General features: G+C 48.9%; 1 protein-coding gene across 1 annotated transcript in view; it reads right to left on the bottom strand.

The window, feature by feature from the left end:
* The window catches only part of ANKS6 (ankyrin repeat and sterile alpha motif domain containing 6), a 68,071-nt gene that overhangs the window by 15,805 nt on the left and 35,781 nt on the right, over positions 1-16,485 (bottom strand). Inside the window, exons 14-15 of the mRNA XM_040481799.1 lie at positions 14,629-14,745; positions 246-7,508 (exon numbers count right to left, since the gene is read on the bottom strand). Of these exons, the coding sequence (XP_040337733.1) occupies positions 7,404-7,508; positions 14,629-14,745 (222 nt within the window). The 3' untranslated portion in view covers positions 246-7,403. The remainder of the gene's footprint in view (positions 1-245; positions 7,509-14,628; positions 14,746-16,485) is intronic.

Consider the following 16,485-nt stretch of genomic DNA (forward strand, 5'->3'; position numbering starts at 1 on the left):
GAGACCCCTGGGGAAAAGAAATGAGAGCCGGAGAAGGGGCAAGCAGCCTGGAGCAGAGGAGGTGACCTGGCGCCTGGAGAAGGTCCCCGCCTTCCAAAGGGGCTTGCTTCCCTAGAGCCAGGACGAGGGACAGGGGTGGCCCGCCTCATTCATGACGGTTTTCTGTAATAGGCTCTGGAGACGCTGGCCAGAGACCCTCCACCCATCTCTACCCTCTGATGAAGGGGACAGAAAACTGGGTGTACCTGTGCACATGGGAGTGTCGAAGACCCCAGGGTGGTCACGGATCTTTCACACTGATGACAAGGTGGAGATGAGCAGACTGACAGGAGAGGGATGGAAAACCAGCCAGGTGATGAGCTCCCCTCTCCTTTCTCCTTTTTTTTTTTATTAAAAATTATGATAAAATAGATACAAAACTTAACCACTCTAACCATTTTAAAGTACCCAATTTAGTGGCATTAAATACATCCACAATTTACAACCATATCATTTAGTTCCAGAACTTTTTCATCACCCCCAAAGGAAAGCCCCTACCCATTAAGCAGTTACTCCACATTTCCTCGGCCCCCCCAGACTCCGGTCATCTCTACGTATTTGCCTATTCTGGACACTTCATACTAATGGAATCACAGAATATGTAGTCCCTTGTGTCTGGCTTCTCTCACCTGGTGTAGTGTTTTCAAGGTTTGTCTGTGTCACAGCAGGTGTATTTCATTCCTCTTTATGGCTGAATAATACTCCATTGTGTGGCTACACCACATTTTGTTTACCCCTTCATCTCTTGATGGCCATCTGGATTGTTTCCACCTTCTGATTATTGTGAATAGTGCTCTGAATATTTGCATACACGTTTTTGGGTTTTTTTTTTTTTGAATACTTATTTTCAATTCTTTGGAGTCTCTAGTTGGGAGTGGAATTGCTGTGTTACATGGTAATTCTACATTTAATTTATTGATGAGACACTCCCCTTTTTATAGATTTTCATAGAATCAGAGGGCAGGAAGGGACTGCAAAAATGACCTAAAATGATTTTTCTCAGACTTTTGGATTCACACATCAGTAAAACTAAAACTACCATCACCACCACCCCTTCTCCCCAAGAAGGAGGGACTTGCATCGAGGTCAACCCTATAAAATGCATATATTTAGTGTCAGGTAACTCACTGCCTTATATACCCGCTTGTCTCCCCTCATCTCCACCTTTGGGTCATTGGGGAACCAATTGCTGGGTCCCATCCTCATCCAAAGTCTGAATTCCCCTCTCCAGCTGCCCTGGTATGGGCTTGCCCAGCCTTGGGGGAAGGAAGCTCCCTCTCCCAGGTAGCTCGGGTTCCTGGATGCTCTTCCTCAGGGAAAGCTGGCTCTACTCCCATGGTCTCCCTAGTATCTTTGCTCCATCCTCTGGGGCCTCACAGACCTTGGCCTCACTCCACCCACTTCAGGACTGGAACCCACACCACCTTCTGCTTCCTATATGTTCTACAGGGCTGAGCATGCCAACATGAGATACTGATACCAAAGCAGGTGGAGATGAGGCAGTCCCTGGACTTGTAAGAATTCTTAGAAGAAACAAAGAGAATCTCCAAGGTATTTATAGTATTTCATGAGCACACCCACAAAAAAAATTGTGAACAAGCCATATAGACTAACAGGTTTTATTTTTGCTGTTGGCTGGGCTTATACCAATGTAACGCTTCTCTCTGTGTGGAAAGGCAGCAAGGCAGCAACACAGCCCGGAGAAAATGCGGCTCCTCTAACAGTGAGGGGTGAGATCTGCATTGAAGCCCACTGTCCCTTGTTAACTGGGGGGCCTTGGTGAGGTTAATATCTGTGTGCAGATATTAACAAAGGAGAAAAAGAGAGAGAGAGACAAATCAAGAAACACTTAGCCATGGGGAACAAACTGATGGTTACCAGAGGGGAGGTGGGTGGAGGGATGGCTGAAACAGGTGATAGGGATTAAGGAGTACACTTATCATGATGAAAAAAATGTCTGTGTGCCACAGTCACTGAATCAGTAGAAAGGGAATGTGAAGGCTGCCTGATGGGCAGTTGTGAAGGAGGCGAGGCAGCTTACAGACGCACCCCGCACACCACAGGCGCCTGCTCTAATAGTTATCACTGGAAGAAATCTGAGCAGCATTTATGCCTTCGATGAGCAAAATCAAAGCGAGAAGACAAATTCACTGTTATTTAATACACATTTGGCAAACAAAAATCCTTTGAAGGATCAAGTTCTTGCATGGAAATAACAATAATAATAAAAAGGTAACATTTGATGGTGAGGAACCTGTAAACCCACTCTACAGGGCTGAAACAAGATGGCAACCTGGCCTCTTATCAAAGGATACGGTGGCCTTGCTGAAGACTTAGGGTAAGGCTAAGTTCTACCCCAGCCACCTGGAGGTGGGGGACAAGGTCCCTCTGAAGAGGATGGCCATGCCCTGTGTCTATCAGCCCTGGGGAGGTGGCTCTGACAGGAGCTGGGGACCTGGTGGGACTGGCTCACCCCACTGGGCAGGGCCCTGAGAAGGGAGCCCCAGGTGGTCTCCACCCTAGAAGGAGCTGGAGACAGATGAACTGGGCCTTCTGCTCTATCCCACTAGCAGCGATTCTGTGTTTATTTCTCTTGTTATCCCAAGTGTTGGTGACTCACCATCTATAGAGATTGGCTCTTAGACAAGGGACTAAAATTTAAAGCAGGATCTAATCCCCTCCTAGGCTGCATGTTACAGAGGAGCAGAGGCCCCCTGAGGCCAGCAGGGAGCCTGGCAAGCCCTGCAGAAATATCTAAGGAGAACCCACCCAGAGGAAGTGACTCACCTACCCCATCTTCCAGGGAGGAAATTCATCTTCCGGCCTATCCTACAGAATCTAGTATTGACTTTATCGGGGAAAACATCGGGTGTCCTTACATGCTGAACAGGATCTATTAGTTAAAAAGACATGATTATCTTGCTTGAAATGGACAAAGACATACGAGCACAGATGATGCTTCACAACACCTTCGGTATGGGCTGCAAAATTTTCCCAAGAAGGGTCCTGAGGCTTCAGGAGATAGTCTTGGTAGCAAAGGTCAGTGTGGATGTCAAGAGCTGCCCAGTCCAATCCTGACCTGCACAGTAGTGTCCTTGGGCAGTTCCAAGGTAAGAGAAAACTGGAAGGGTTTCCTGCCTCCTCTTTGTCTGCTGGATCAGCTCCTGCAGTTTGGCTGGAAAGCCTTCCTGCTTCTTTCCGTCCACCTTGCTGGGAATCCCAGAGACACAAACACCCAGAGTCAGGCACAGCTGGAGCGTGGGGATCCACTGTCAGCCTTGGGCTGATGCCAGCAGAGCCATCTAAGCTGGGCTACCTCTGGCTGTAGGCCCCTTCCTCTGGTCTTACTCCCCCCTCCCCACCCATGGCTACATCCAGGCAAGTGGGCCGTGGAGGTGGGGAAAGGAGAGAGGCAGAGAGACTGAGATTGATTTCAACGTGCAGCCATAGTGATCTCTCAGATCTGCACAGCCCCACACGCTGTGAAAAGGGCTTTCTCACTTTCATCTGATCCTCAGCACCTTGGGGAGCACCAGCCCCTTCTAACCAAAAGGGAAACGGAGATTCAAGCAGAAGAAACAAGCCCGCTGTTACTCAGTAAGTGGCTGAGCCAAACCCCGGTGCTAGGGCTGACTCTAGATTCAGTGCTCTTTCCAGGGTGACAGATTGCTTCTATGCACTTCAAAGAAAAGAACCCAAATAAAAAAAATAAAAAAATAAAAAACAGAAACACACCCACCCCAACCCAAATCAGAAAAACAGGTATCTAACTTCTCTCCAGCAATATGTAACCCATGAATGCTATATGCAGACTAAGTTCACACAGGCTGTCCCTCAATCTGGGTGCCCTTTCACTTCCTCATCTGCCAGCTCCCTCCTGGGGGGCCAAACCTGAGCCATCACAAATGACATTCTCTGTGCCATGGACCTAGCACACGCTTTCGTGACAAGACTCTTCACACGGCACCACAATGTTTTATTTACATGCCTGTCTCCTCTAAAACACTGTGGGTTCCTTGAAGGCAGGAATGAGTGTATTTTCATCTCTGGATCCAAAACACAAGCAGGGGCAGGCACAGACTGGATGCTCAGTGAATGTCTGGGGAACAAAAGCATGAAAAAGTAAACATTCTCCTAGCAAAACTAGCTGGCTTCCATGGAATGGTCTGGCCCTAAAGGAAGAAAGGTGGGAGGATGCCCTGGCCAGTGGGGGTGTGGCACGGACACCCAGCACCCACCGGGCGGGACACTGCACTCAGGCTGGGAACAAACGCCCTCTACCCTGCAGGAGACCCCCAAGGTGGAGAGGCCTCTGAGCAAGGTCCCAATCACCTAAAAGTCAAGGGACTCCCCCACCCTGATGTCCTACTGCCAAGCAGGGCACCTCTGCCAAGAGCTGCTGGGGATGGATGAGCAGCGAAGACCCCTGACCCGGCTGAAGTCCGAGTGCCCCCTTGCCCGCCCCCAGCGGCTGCGAGTCCTCATGGCTGCTGCTGTCTTAGTTAAAGCAGGGTTTCCCGGACAGCGTCCAAGGAGTCTGGTCTTGCAACAGCACCACGAAGAAGCACTGTGATCAAACGTATGGAAAATACTACGCACTACCTGACCCCCTTATAAGAGGCCCAACACACACGCTGGCGTGCCGAGGGTTCTGAGATGTCCTACAGCAAGACAGTCCAGTAACTGGGCTTTAACCCAGTGCCTGCCAAACCTATTTGATCAGAGCCTCATCCTACTTTCACATATACACTCCCTTTATTTTTCTTTATGAAAAATCCATTAACATCCTATGGAACTAGTGTTCCAAGGAATACATTTTGGGGAATGCTGGTGAAGGTCATCGAGCAAGGGAAACATTTACTGTGGAGGAGAACAGACCCTTGCAGGCAGCCTAGGGATACATGTGAGATGGGAGGGGCTACCAGGAAGGGGGAGATCATGGCCCAGAATGGGTGCCAGGAATCTCTCACCACTCCATAAACTGCCTTAGAACCACTTGAGTCTAGTGAGAAAGACAAGAGAGACACTTGTCCTGAGCCTCAGGTTTCCCGTCTGCAAATTGGGAATCAGCCCAGCTCTGCCTGGTGTCATCAGATGAAATCACGGGATTCTGAACTGTGGAAAGCAGACTCCTCCAGCACAGCCCTTGTATATGATGGATGTTCAAACCTACCTGACAGGAAGCTGCACGAATATAGGGGTTATGAAAAAAACAGGACAGCAGCAAGAGGCAGACACAAAACCTCAAGTCATGTCACTCCAGGGCCACGTATTTCAAGGGCAAACAACCCTAGGCCCACTGATAACCCCTGGAGAGATCAGACCATTACAACAGTGAGAATCCCCAGTGCTCCCAGCTCCAGGAGTCTACGCGGGTCGGTGGAAAGGCAGGGGCCCAGAGCACACCAGATCCCGTTCTAAGCGAGCTCTGCCCCCTCTGGGCTATGTTGCTGGCATGCAGCTGCACTCTGTCTTTCAGATGTACAGGATTCTCCCGCATGGCGGTGAGGATGGATGACACTGCAGTCAAGCTGCCACACACAGTAGGCGCTCTATGACTATTTCTCATTAAAGGCCGGGATTTGAGGGACATTTATAAAGATGCCTGTCAGCAAAGGCAAAGTGAAACCTTTTCGCTTCAGTCATGTTGCATGCTGGCAGCTGCCAGTGGGAGGGATGAGAAGATGGAGGTACTGGCCCAACAGGCAGAGGGCGAGCATGAGGTGGCTCTGGGCTATGTGGTCACGACTGCCTCTCAAGAAGCCAGTGGAGGGGACCAGGCCTTTGGCTGGGAGAGGCATAGGAAAGACCGCACCTCCCGAGGACATGTGGCCTGGCAGAGCTTGTGGCAAAGACCAAAACTGTGAAGGCTGCTGTCTACTTCGTGCAGACCAATTGCTTTCTGCACGCTGGCTCTAAGCTCTGGGCAAGAGGCTACGTGACTTGTCCCGGCCACACAGCTGGCCAGCCGAAGGACTGGATGTGAACTCTGAGCCCGAGTCCAGAGTACAAACTCTTCCTACTCTGTCATACTGCCTCTCGAGGTTGGGATCGTCTGTTCACATCCTCTCCTGCCTCTCGAGGTCCCCAAGGGTGGGACTGGCTCTAGCTCATCTCTGTATCCCCCGCACTCAGCACATAAAAGAAATGTAGCAAGCACTGGCCAAACAAATTACTCACTTGAAAACACTTCCAAAAGCTACTGGATTTTAGAAGTCGGGGCGCTGCTGAGGTACTATGACATGGCAGAAAATTACAAGAACTAATTCCCTTCTGAGGAACATAGCATTAACAGGGTATACGAGAAATTCCAAATGCTTAGCTCTTTGTCTAGAAAATGTGAGCACCAAAGTCCTTCCACAGTGTAATCTATTAGGGTCTTCTGCTCCCACCTGAAGTGTAGAAAGCCCTACAGCGATACGGGTGAACAGCATAGACTTAGAGCATCATCCTGCCCAAGCCCTGATCTTGCAGGTGACGGCACTTAGGCCAGAAAGAAGGGATCCAGGATCATGCAGCGGGCTTACTCTTGTTTCCTATAGAAAAGGTTGCCCTTGCAACAAAGAAAAATGCATTCAACATACACATCCTGAACACCTGTTGTATGTTGTATGCAGTGGGTACAGCCAAGCATTAGAACAGAGTTTCAGACATGCAGTAAAGGACCCCAGGGGCTGAAAAGTTAGTTCTATGTAAAAGAGTCAAGAAAGGCTTCACTGTACAGGTAACTTGGATCACAAAGAACAAGTTAGAAGTTTTCCAGAAAGATGTGTCAGGGAAGGCTAAGCATTCTCCAAAACACATGCTGCCCCAGCTAAGTTTAGAGTTGCTGCTGGGGAGCCACCACCTAAACAAAGACTACATTCCCCAGCATCCTTCACACTCAGATGCCGCCACATGACTACTGGAGGTCAATGGAATGTGAGGAAGAACAGATGGAACAAGGGCAATTAAGAGGAAAGTAGTTAAGAATGGCTGTGCCTTCTCCACTGTCCCTTTCCCCTTTTTGCCAACCAGAAGAAAAGATGCTGAGGTCCCTGGGGATGGCAGGGCTGCAAGATGAAATGAGATGGGTCCCCAAATCACAGTGTGAAGTCACCTGCCAAGCAGAAGCAGCCGTTCCAGACTTCATGTGAGGTTAAGTCTACCATGTTTGAGTTTGTTACACCAACAAGCATCACCAACTACTACAGCAGGGAAGGGAAGACAGGTGTTCTGGGCAGAGTGAACAAAGCCATGGTGGTGTGACAAAGTGTGGCCTGTTTCAGGGAATGGGGAAAGAGCTGACAGTGGTCAGAGCACTGGCTGTGTGAGGGCAGTACTGGAATTCAGAAAGCTCACGATGGTGACCACAGGAGGGAGGATCACGTACAGGGATTGTTTCCAGGGGCCCTGGTGTTGCTGGCGCTGCTCTCAAAGGAAGAGTGGAAGTTGTGAATGGTTTCCTGTAAAATCTGTCTCTCGCGTCCCTGTAGAGGAAATTGAAAACAGACACAAAGTCTTGTTAAATCTTTGAACTATTAGTTCAATTGACATGGTGTTGTTAATCCTCAACTAATACTTTAGAAACCTATGGGTGTCATGGGGAAATAAATTATCTGATTAAGAGAGTACTGAGTTTAATAAAAACACACTGAGTCAGAATGTCCCCTAGCACCCATAATCACAACACACAAGGCTAGAGAGGGCCCTCGAGACACAGGGGTCCAATCCCCCAGGCAAGGACAGGATGCAGAGCCCAGGAGCTGGACTGACTTGTCCTGGGTCACATGGCCTGCAAGGGAAGTTTGCTCCCCTGATTCACTGGGTGTCTTTCTAGTCCTCAGAGTTCCAGGGGATTGAGTGGGAGCTGAACTTCTTTCTGCTACAGAGAGTTTCAACTGCCTCACTACCCCCTGCCCAAAAGCTGTCAGATTCCTCTCCACAGTGATTCACTTCTCACTCTATCCATGCAACATTCCCCCACATCCCCACCCCTTAACACACATGTTTTGAGATGTGAAAAAGGGAGGATGTAGAGGTTTTTTTGAGCCCAGAGAACATCTTCACCAAATACCTGGCTGAGAGGCAGTGATACATAGAAGTTAAGAGCAGGGACTGGAACCAAACAGCCTGGGTTCAAATCCCATTCCTCCCATTTACTAGCTGGGTGACCCTGAAAAAGACACTTAATCTCTCTGGACCTTAGTTTCCTTATCTGTAAAATGGGATAGCAATGGTACTCAAATGGCTGCTGGTGACAGCGGACTCTGTGGGCAGCAGGAGACTGACAGGTCTTATTGTCAGAGAATAGCAGTGTGGACTCAGTGCGTGTGTGCATGCACGCATACACACGCATGTGTACACACACACACACACACACACACATACACAAAGTAGGCTTTGTACCAGGTGGAGCTTGAACTCATGACTCTGGGATCAAGACCTGAGCTGAGATCAAGCGTTGTGTGTTTAACCAACTGAGCCACCCAGGTGCCCCCTAAACACACATTTTTTAAAAAGTTTTTTTAATGTTTATTTATTTTTGAGAGAGAGAGAGAGAGCGCAAGTTGGGAGGGGCAGAGAGAGAAAGAGACACAGAATCTGAAGCAGGCTCCAGGCTCTGAGCTGATGCAGGGCTTGAACCCACAAACCGTGAGATCATGACCTGAGCTGAAATCGGACACTTAACCGGCTGAGCCACTCAGGTGCCCCCCCAAACACACATTTTTAAAACCAACAAATGTGGTGATCAAAATGTAAAGGAAATTAAAAATGAATAATCTCTGGTAGACTGTTTTCTGCTAAGAGTACAAAGAAAAAAAAAAGTCTACTGAATGAGCTCAACTTCAAACTTTTTCTTTTCGTGGACTCTCCAGACCCCAGAGCAAGAACCTCTACCACTGTTGAGGCCTTCCTGGACACCTGAGGGGGCAGGAAGACCTCCCAGCATGCCAATCCTTCAAAGTAAGTTAAATCACCTAGAAAAATGCCTCCCCCCAGCCCCAGGAGCCCAACAACACAAACCTGGAGGCAGCAGGGTAGAGAACAGAGCACCAGATGTGGCAGTCTGAGGACAGTTGAGTCCCCATTCTACCGCTCCCTAGTGGCAGCATCCCAGGCAGGGCCCCTTGCTGTCGGGTGTCCTATCTATAAAATGGGGACAGTAGGACATGTTGAGGCTGTGATGAGGCTCAACCCGAGATAATGAACGGGGTGACACTGTGCAAACTGCAGAGGGCTAAAAAATAAACAGGAGGGATGACAGCAATGTCATTATTAAACACTACCTTAGCCTTAATTGCCTGAGAAACGAGGTCAGGGAGAGACAGGGTTCCAGCACTCTGCCTCCTACTTAGGAGGGAGCCATAGATGATGAAAACCATAATTGTTCCCTGTATCCACTGCTGATTGAAGATGATGATAATAATTGCCCCTTAAAAACCCCTGAGCTTCAAAGGACCTGCCTGATAATTCTTAAAAGGGAAAAAGCGAGTGGCCATTAAGAGTAGAAAAAAAGTGTTCAGTCTATCTAGTAGTTAAAGAAATACAAATTAAAACAAGGCACACTTTTTGGCCTCTCAAATTAATAAAAATTTAAAAACAAACTGATAGCACTCAATACTGGCAGGGATTCAATGATGCTGGAACCACACTGCCACAGCTGATGGGGATGTTCACTGGCTCTTTCTGGAAAGTAATTCAGGAAGAAGTGCCATATACCTTGATTTAGACTCTTTGACTCCAAAATTCCACTTTTAGACATCTATTCTGAGGAGATAATTAGAAAGCCTTATACACAAAGTTGCCCACTGCAGCACTCACTATTAATAGAAAGTTTGGATAGCTACATATCCAACAAGTAGGGATTCAAGATAAAGTAATTTTAGTATATCCATACAAATTTATCATATTAAAAAGATTTTTTAATGACATGGGTAACTGCATATATTTAATGTTAAACGAAGAAAGTAGGATGTAAAATTATAGATCCAAATTTATCTCAGCCACGGAGAGAAAAACAATTTGGCACAAAACACTGCAGTGATCGTCCCAAATGTGAAAAGCATTGGCCTCTGGGTGGCTGGATCGTGACTTCTTTAAAAAGTCTTTTCACCTTTTTGGCACTGTGCAAATTTAGCAAAATGAATGTGCACTGCTTTGATGATCACAAAAAAATGGCAATACAGAGAAGCAAGGCTTAGACCAACCAAAGGTGAAATGCAGGTGAGATTTCTGATTGACCTTCTCCAACATATAAACCATTTCAAACTAATAAGCGGTCTCAAGTACATTATCACAACTTGAATACTGGAGGGGGAAGGTTCACTCAGATCTATGACTTGTAAGACTGAGGATCCATACTGCTTTGCTGATATTTTTATGGCCAAGTTAGGTTTTTTGGCTTATATTTGTTTAAAAAAAAAATCTTAAGCTAAAATGTTCAAACTATTTTTGATTGTGCAAGAAATACATTTTACATCACAACCTTGTTATGAGCAAATATATACAACTGGAACAAATTTACCCTCCTACCTGCAAAGAATGTTGATATTTTCTACACTATTCTGTTTTCAAGCTGCTGGTGGGGTCCCTGAGTGGCTCAGTCGGTTAAATGTCCAACTTTGGATCAGGTCATGATCTCATGGTCCGTGAATTCAAGCCCCACATCAGGCTCTGTGCTGAGAGCTCGGAGCCTAGAGCCTGCTTCAGATTCTATGGCTCTTCTCTCTGCCCCTCCCTGACTTGCACCCTATCTCTCTCAAAAATAAACAAACATTAAAAAACAATAATAAAAATAAATAAAAAGCTGCTGGTAAACCGCTAGATTGAGTGCACAACCCTCAAGCTTGGCAAGCTGTGGACCACAGCCATTAAGACATTACAACACTAGCGGGCAAGGAAATCTGGGCCTCCATTCTCTCATGGGTCCTCTCATGGGTTCTCGAATGTGTACAGAGCATCTGAGCCACTAGTGGGTACTCTCCTGGCTGAGGTTGGGTTGCAAAAGAAAAAGTATGAACACTGAAGGGAGAGTTGGTGCCCTACAGCAATCCAGAAAGAGGCAGGAGGCCCTGAAGTCAGAGTGAGGCAGGTCCAGCCCAGAACAGCTGAGGGCCAGGGCATCAGAAAGCCATCCAAAGGGCTCCAGAAAGCTCCTTTTGGCCTGTGGAGAAGCAGTACATAGCTCCAATGGGAACCCCCACGTAGTACAGAAGATAAACCTGTTTTGGTAATATTTAGTATTGCCCCAGTCATGTTTTTGTTCTATGGCACACTGTGATACATGGTGCTCACTTCCACAGGACTTTGTTTGGTGGCTCAGAACTTCGCTCTGCACCCGTTTCCACGCGGAATCACCTGACTTTGAGGGTGGGCGCTGCCCGTGGGAAGAACGTGGCTGGGACAGAGCAGACCCTCAGTCTGGCAGGTTGGAAGCACCCAGGTCTCCTGGTTGGGAGCTGATCAGCTGGTGCCCCCAAATATCACTCTTATGGAAGGAATGTGTGCCCCCCGCCCCCCAATTCATATGGTGAAACCCTACCCCCGGTGTGATGTACGAAGAGGTGGGGCCTTTGGGAGGTGATAGCGTTTAGATGAGGTCATGAGGGTGGGGCTCCCATGATGGCCCCAGTGCCCCTATAAGAAGACAGCGCTGGCTTCCCTGTTCCCTGCCGTGTGAGGACACAATGAGAGGTTGGCAGTCTGCAATATGGAAGAGGACTCTCACAGATATCGACCATGCTGGCAGCCTCATGCTGTGAGAAATAAATTCCTGTTGTTCACAAGCCACCCAGGACATGGTCCTTTGTCATGCAGCCTGAACCAAGACCACCACCACCAGCTGTCCTGCCTTTTGCTTCTCTAGACTGGGCTTTGTTGGGTACAGGATGCAGACTGTCACAGAAATAGAGTATGGAGGCAATGAATTTGAGAGAAAAAGAAAAAAGGTCCCAGTTTGTACGAATATTAAGAAAAATGTTCTCCTGTGGAGTGGACCTGAGCTCTTCCACTCTATGGCAGCAGTTAAGCTTCCTGAGATTTTCAAGCCAGCCCAGTCTGCCTTTTATCTGGGATCCCAGACCACAAAGGCCATGGCTGCCAAGGGCAGAAGGGAGGTTCTGGAAGCATTCGCAGCTACTATCTACCATGCCCTGGGCCGGGCTCCAGCGGCATCCAGCTCCTGGCCTGTCCCCCCACACCTTCCATGGTCCTCACTGGCCCTACATCTAGTACCTTACCTGTCTTTGCTTGACCGGCTTGGCTTGCCCCACCACCCTCCTCTCCTTGGCTCGCACATCTGGCCCCTGGAGGCCACAGCATGAAGGGTCCTGTAACCCCTGAGCCACATCCACATCACTCACCTACCTCCTCCCCAAAGCCCTTGCCCTTACTTGACTGGGTCCCCCTCAGCCACCCTGAGGGCCTTATCTGTCCCCTGCGGCCTCCCCTCACACCAGACTTCTTGCTCTCAGCTTCCACACATTTTTAGGTCTTGAGATGCACCACACACCCTCTCACCACAGGGTCTTTGCACATGTGTGTCCCTCCTCCTGGTCTGCACTCTTTTAGCCCTCTACCCCCATGGTTCCCATCTTTCTTCAGATCCCAGCCCTCCTGCCACTCCCTTGGGAATGTCTTCCAGGACCTTGCCTTTCCAGCCCCCACTTGAAGTCCGGAGCTCTCCTTAATGAGCACTGAGTCAGGGCAGCAGAGTGGTCAGCACACAAACTCTGGGTTCCAGTTCTGGCTCTGCCACTTACCAATTATGTGATTTTAGGCAAGTTCCTTAACTGCTCTGTGCCTCAGTTCCTCCATCTATGAACCGGAACTGGCCTCAGTGGCTTCCGTGAAGTTAAATGTACGACTAGATGTGACAGGCTCAGAGCAGGGCTGGGCACAAAGTGTGCTCAGCGCTTAACACCCACAGAGTGCCTGGGACACGGCGGAGAGGCAAGGGTTATTTTTCAGGACGAATTAATGCTCCAAAGACTCTAGTGCTTGCTCCGGTTGATCGGTGCCCCATGAGCCACCTGGGTGTGCCCTTCCTACCAGCCCAGACTGGCCACCTCCTGCAGCCCCCATGCCAGCCTCACCCCCTCCCCTCCTCATCTACAGTGGAGCAGAAGCGGTGCTGGCTGGGGGCCAGGGCTCACCGTCCGTCTCTGAGCCTCAACTTCCCCGTCTTAAAGGGAGGCGGCCCAGGCCCACGTTACAGGTGAGCAGTGTTTGGGAACAGGCTAACAGCAGAAGAAGAACAGACAATAAAGACTAAAGGAAAACGCAAGCGCTGGAAGCACTGCCAACCGAACCACTCCGAAGGACCCCCTCACAGCCTATGAACAGGCAAAATAATGACGACGACGGCAGCAATAAAAACCACCACCCCCGACCCCGGCAGGGAGGCCCGGAGCCACCCCCATGCAGCTCTGTGCTGGGGGAACACAGGAAGAAGACCAGGGTGCAGGTCCTGCCTCGCCTTCCCGCCCACCTCTCCACCTGGGCACACCTCCCTCCCTGGGGCTCTGCTCCCTCGCCAGCCAGCCAGCAGCCAGCCGGACAAGGGAAGTGTGAGGACACGGCCTCCTCAGATTTACTGGGGAAATGTACGTGAAGTGTCTTGTGAATGATAAAGTGCTACATGAATATTTATTTGCTGTTGGTGCTCTAAGTCTGTTCAATATTTGCGTGCACACCCGGCAAAACACACAAAGAACCACGAGACCGGTCACGCTCTCTGACATAACCTCGTATTGTGGAACACAGCCTGAGGAACAAAACAACAGAAGAAAAAGGAGCAAGGCAGAGACATCCGTTATGGTGCTATCTGTAATGGCAAAACCCCAGACACGGCATCACTGTCTTACAAGAAGGGGACCGTCAGGCAAAGCGTGAAAAAGCAACAGGTAAGCAAGTTGTACACACTGTTGGAGTGAGACAGAAAAGTCCATCCTGTGTTAGAGAAAAAAGCACAGCTCAAGGGAGCTTGAATAGCCCAACAGCAACTGTCCTACTAAGGTGTGCAAAGTGAGTGGTGGTTTTTAATTGTTTTCACATGTATGCCTTTGGGGGGGTGGGGAGCATGGTTCATCTTTAGTTTAAAGCTGATGAGACAGAAATTTAACATTAGATAAAAATGCAGGATGCCAGCAACAACAGCGATTGACGGGTCTGTGTGTACCAGGGGCGCTGGCAACAGCCCCAGTATCCCTGGCCATCTCAACAGATGAGGAAAGCAAGACTCAGAGAGGTGACGACTTCTACGTAATACGGCAAGTAAGGGGAGGAGTGGGTTCACACCCAGGTGGGCCTGACTCCAGGGCCCCTATTAAACAAGGGCTCTGTTTCCATTGTACACTGGAGGGCAATACCCAGCCATGTGGGTTGAAATTACCACAGGGAATATTTTAGCTGAATCTATAGGAAGGGACAGGAAGAGGAACAGGGAGGCAGTGAGTGCTCGGTCATGAGAAGCATGCACAGGGGGCCATCCTCTGCCAGACGTTCTAGAGAAGATGAAATCAGACCAGAAACATCCTTGGGAACACCGAGGGCCTGGGATCCTAGGTAGTGAAGCTCTCCACTGGAAAAAAAGATTGAGAACAATACCTTGCCTGCATTCAGTTCAGAAATTGCTGCCAAAATCTGCTGCCTGGACCCATCTGTCTTAATACCCAGCTCCTTCAAGTCGCCGTCGGTAAGCGTGAGGAATGCTTCCATATCCACCTGGAAAGAGAGAAGGGGGATTTGCTACCATCTGCTTGACGCCACACCTCTTTTTTCCAACCACAACAGAAATATCTTGATTATGGACTATTAGTGTTTATTAGTAGTGAGTTAATTATGATTTACTACTTCCAATTCCTGACTTTATCATGAAAGTTTAGCTGAAAGTATTATGAAGGACTAACTCTCCTCAGCTCTAGGGCTGGGAATTTCAGGACAGGTGCATTTTGGAAAGACCGTGACCATTTAACAAGGAAGGAGAGTTCCGAGACAGTGATGTGGGTGGCCAGAGCGGTGCAAATCCAAATCCGCTGTTAGAAAGTTGGCTCCAATGTTGCTGCACTTCTGATGATATTGGGAGCTGCACAGAAAAGGTGCACACATGGCGGTACTCACCACGTTTCCCCCCAGAAGACAAGGGAGATGCAGACTGTGGAAAGACAGAGAAAATAAACAAGCAGAAGCAATAAAGAAAGAAGGGCCATGGAGAACTGAAGCGGAGGAGGGCTCAGAACAAGGGCCACTCAAAGCCATACGACCCTTGGCTTCTAATGGTGAAATCCTAAAATTCCTGCTTGGGCCTCAGCTCCAGGCGAAAAATTAGTGGGCCTCCCTGCTATACAATGGATATGTTGCAGTCTGTCCTTCTAAGGTCAGATGTGGCTTGGAAGAAGCAAGCACACCCACCCTCACACACACAGGGTGGAGGACAGCCCTACACACCCCAGATCTGTCCTGGGGTCTCACTGTCAGGTGGGGATGGGGAAGACACAGACCAAGTCGTGTACACCTTGCAACGTAAGGTGAGTATACTACCATTCCCCATTTGGGGGCAGGGAAACTGAGGCATGGAGAGATTCAGTTCCCAAAGTCACGTGATGAGTCAGTGAAAGCCAAGATTTGAACCCAGGCAGTGGGCCCCAAGAGTCCTTGCTCTTCTCCACGGGCTCATGTCACCCTATGATGCTGCAGCCGCCGTCCCAGTGTTCCCTCCCGGGATTCCCCAGGGCAGCAGCCTCCTTGTTAATAGCACTTGATGCTCCCTAAGAATGAACAGGTTCTGTCATCTGTACAGGCTCTCCAGTATTAGACCCCAAAATGGCAGTCACCTGGGAGAGGTGGAAGGGCTCTGGCCGCCCCAGTCTCATCTCCAGCCCATGCCAGGGCGAGGAGGCACACACGGACAGAGCCTCAAGTCCCACCTGCTGCCTGGGGGCCCCGGGCAGGTACCTCACCTCCGTTTCCCATCTGAAACATACGAATTCTCTCACCATCTCACTTACAGGTGGTTGTAGGTTCTACAGGGAGTTTACGCAAAGCTTTGCAAACTACATTTATAAATTATAAAGATACTATCGTTTTATGTTATATTATACTGGTGCCATTTAAAGTAAAATTGCCTGGGTGGCTCAGCTAGTTAAGCATCGACTTCAGCTCAGGTCATGATCTCACGGCTTGTGAGTTCAAGCCCTGTATCGGGCTCTGTTCTGACAGCTCAGAGCCTGGAGCCTGTTTCGGATTGTGTCCCCCTCTCTTTCTTCTCCTCCCGCGCTTGTGCTCTGTTTCTCTCTGTCTCTCAAAAATAAACAAAATTTAAAACAAATTAAAAAAAAAAAAAACTTCTGTAACTTTTTGGAAATCCTTAATCCTTCACTTCATTTTTTTTTAATGTTTATTTATTTTTGAGAGAGAGAGAGACAGAGTATGAGTGGGGGAGGGGAAGAAAGATAGGGAGACACA

Source organism: Herpailurus yagouaroundi, unplaced genomic scaffold (assembly GCF_014898765.1).
Source record: "Herpailurus yagouaroundi ecotype Mexico unplaced genomic scaffold, PumYag 160, whole genome shotgun sequence".
Classification (NCBI taxonomy): Eukaryota; Metazoa; Chordata; class Mammalia; order Carnivora; family Felidae; genus Herpailurus; species Herpailurus yagouaroundi.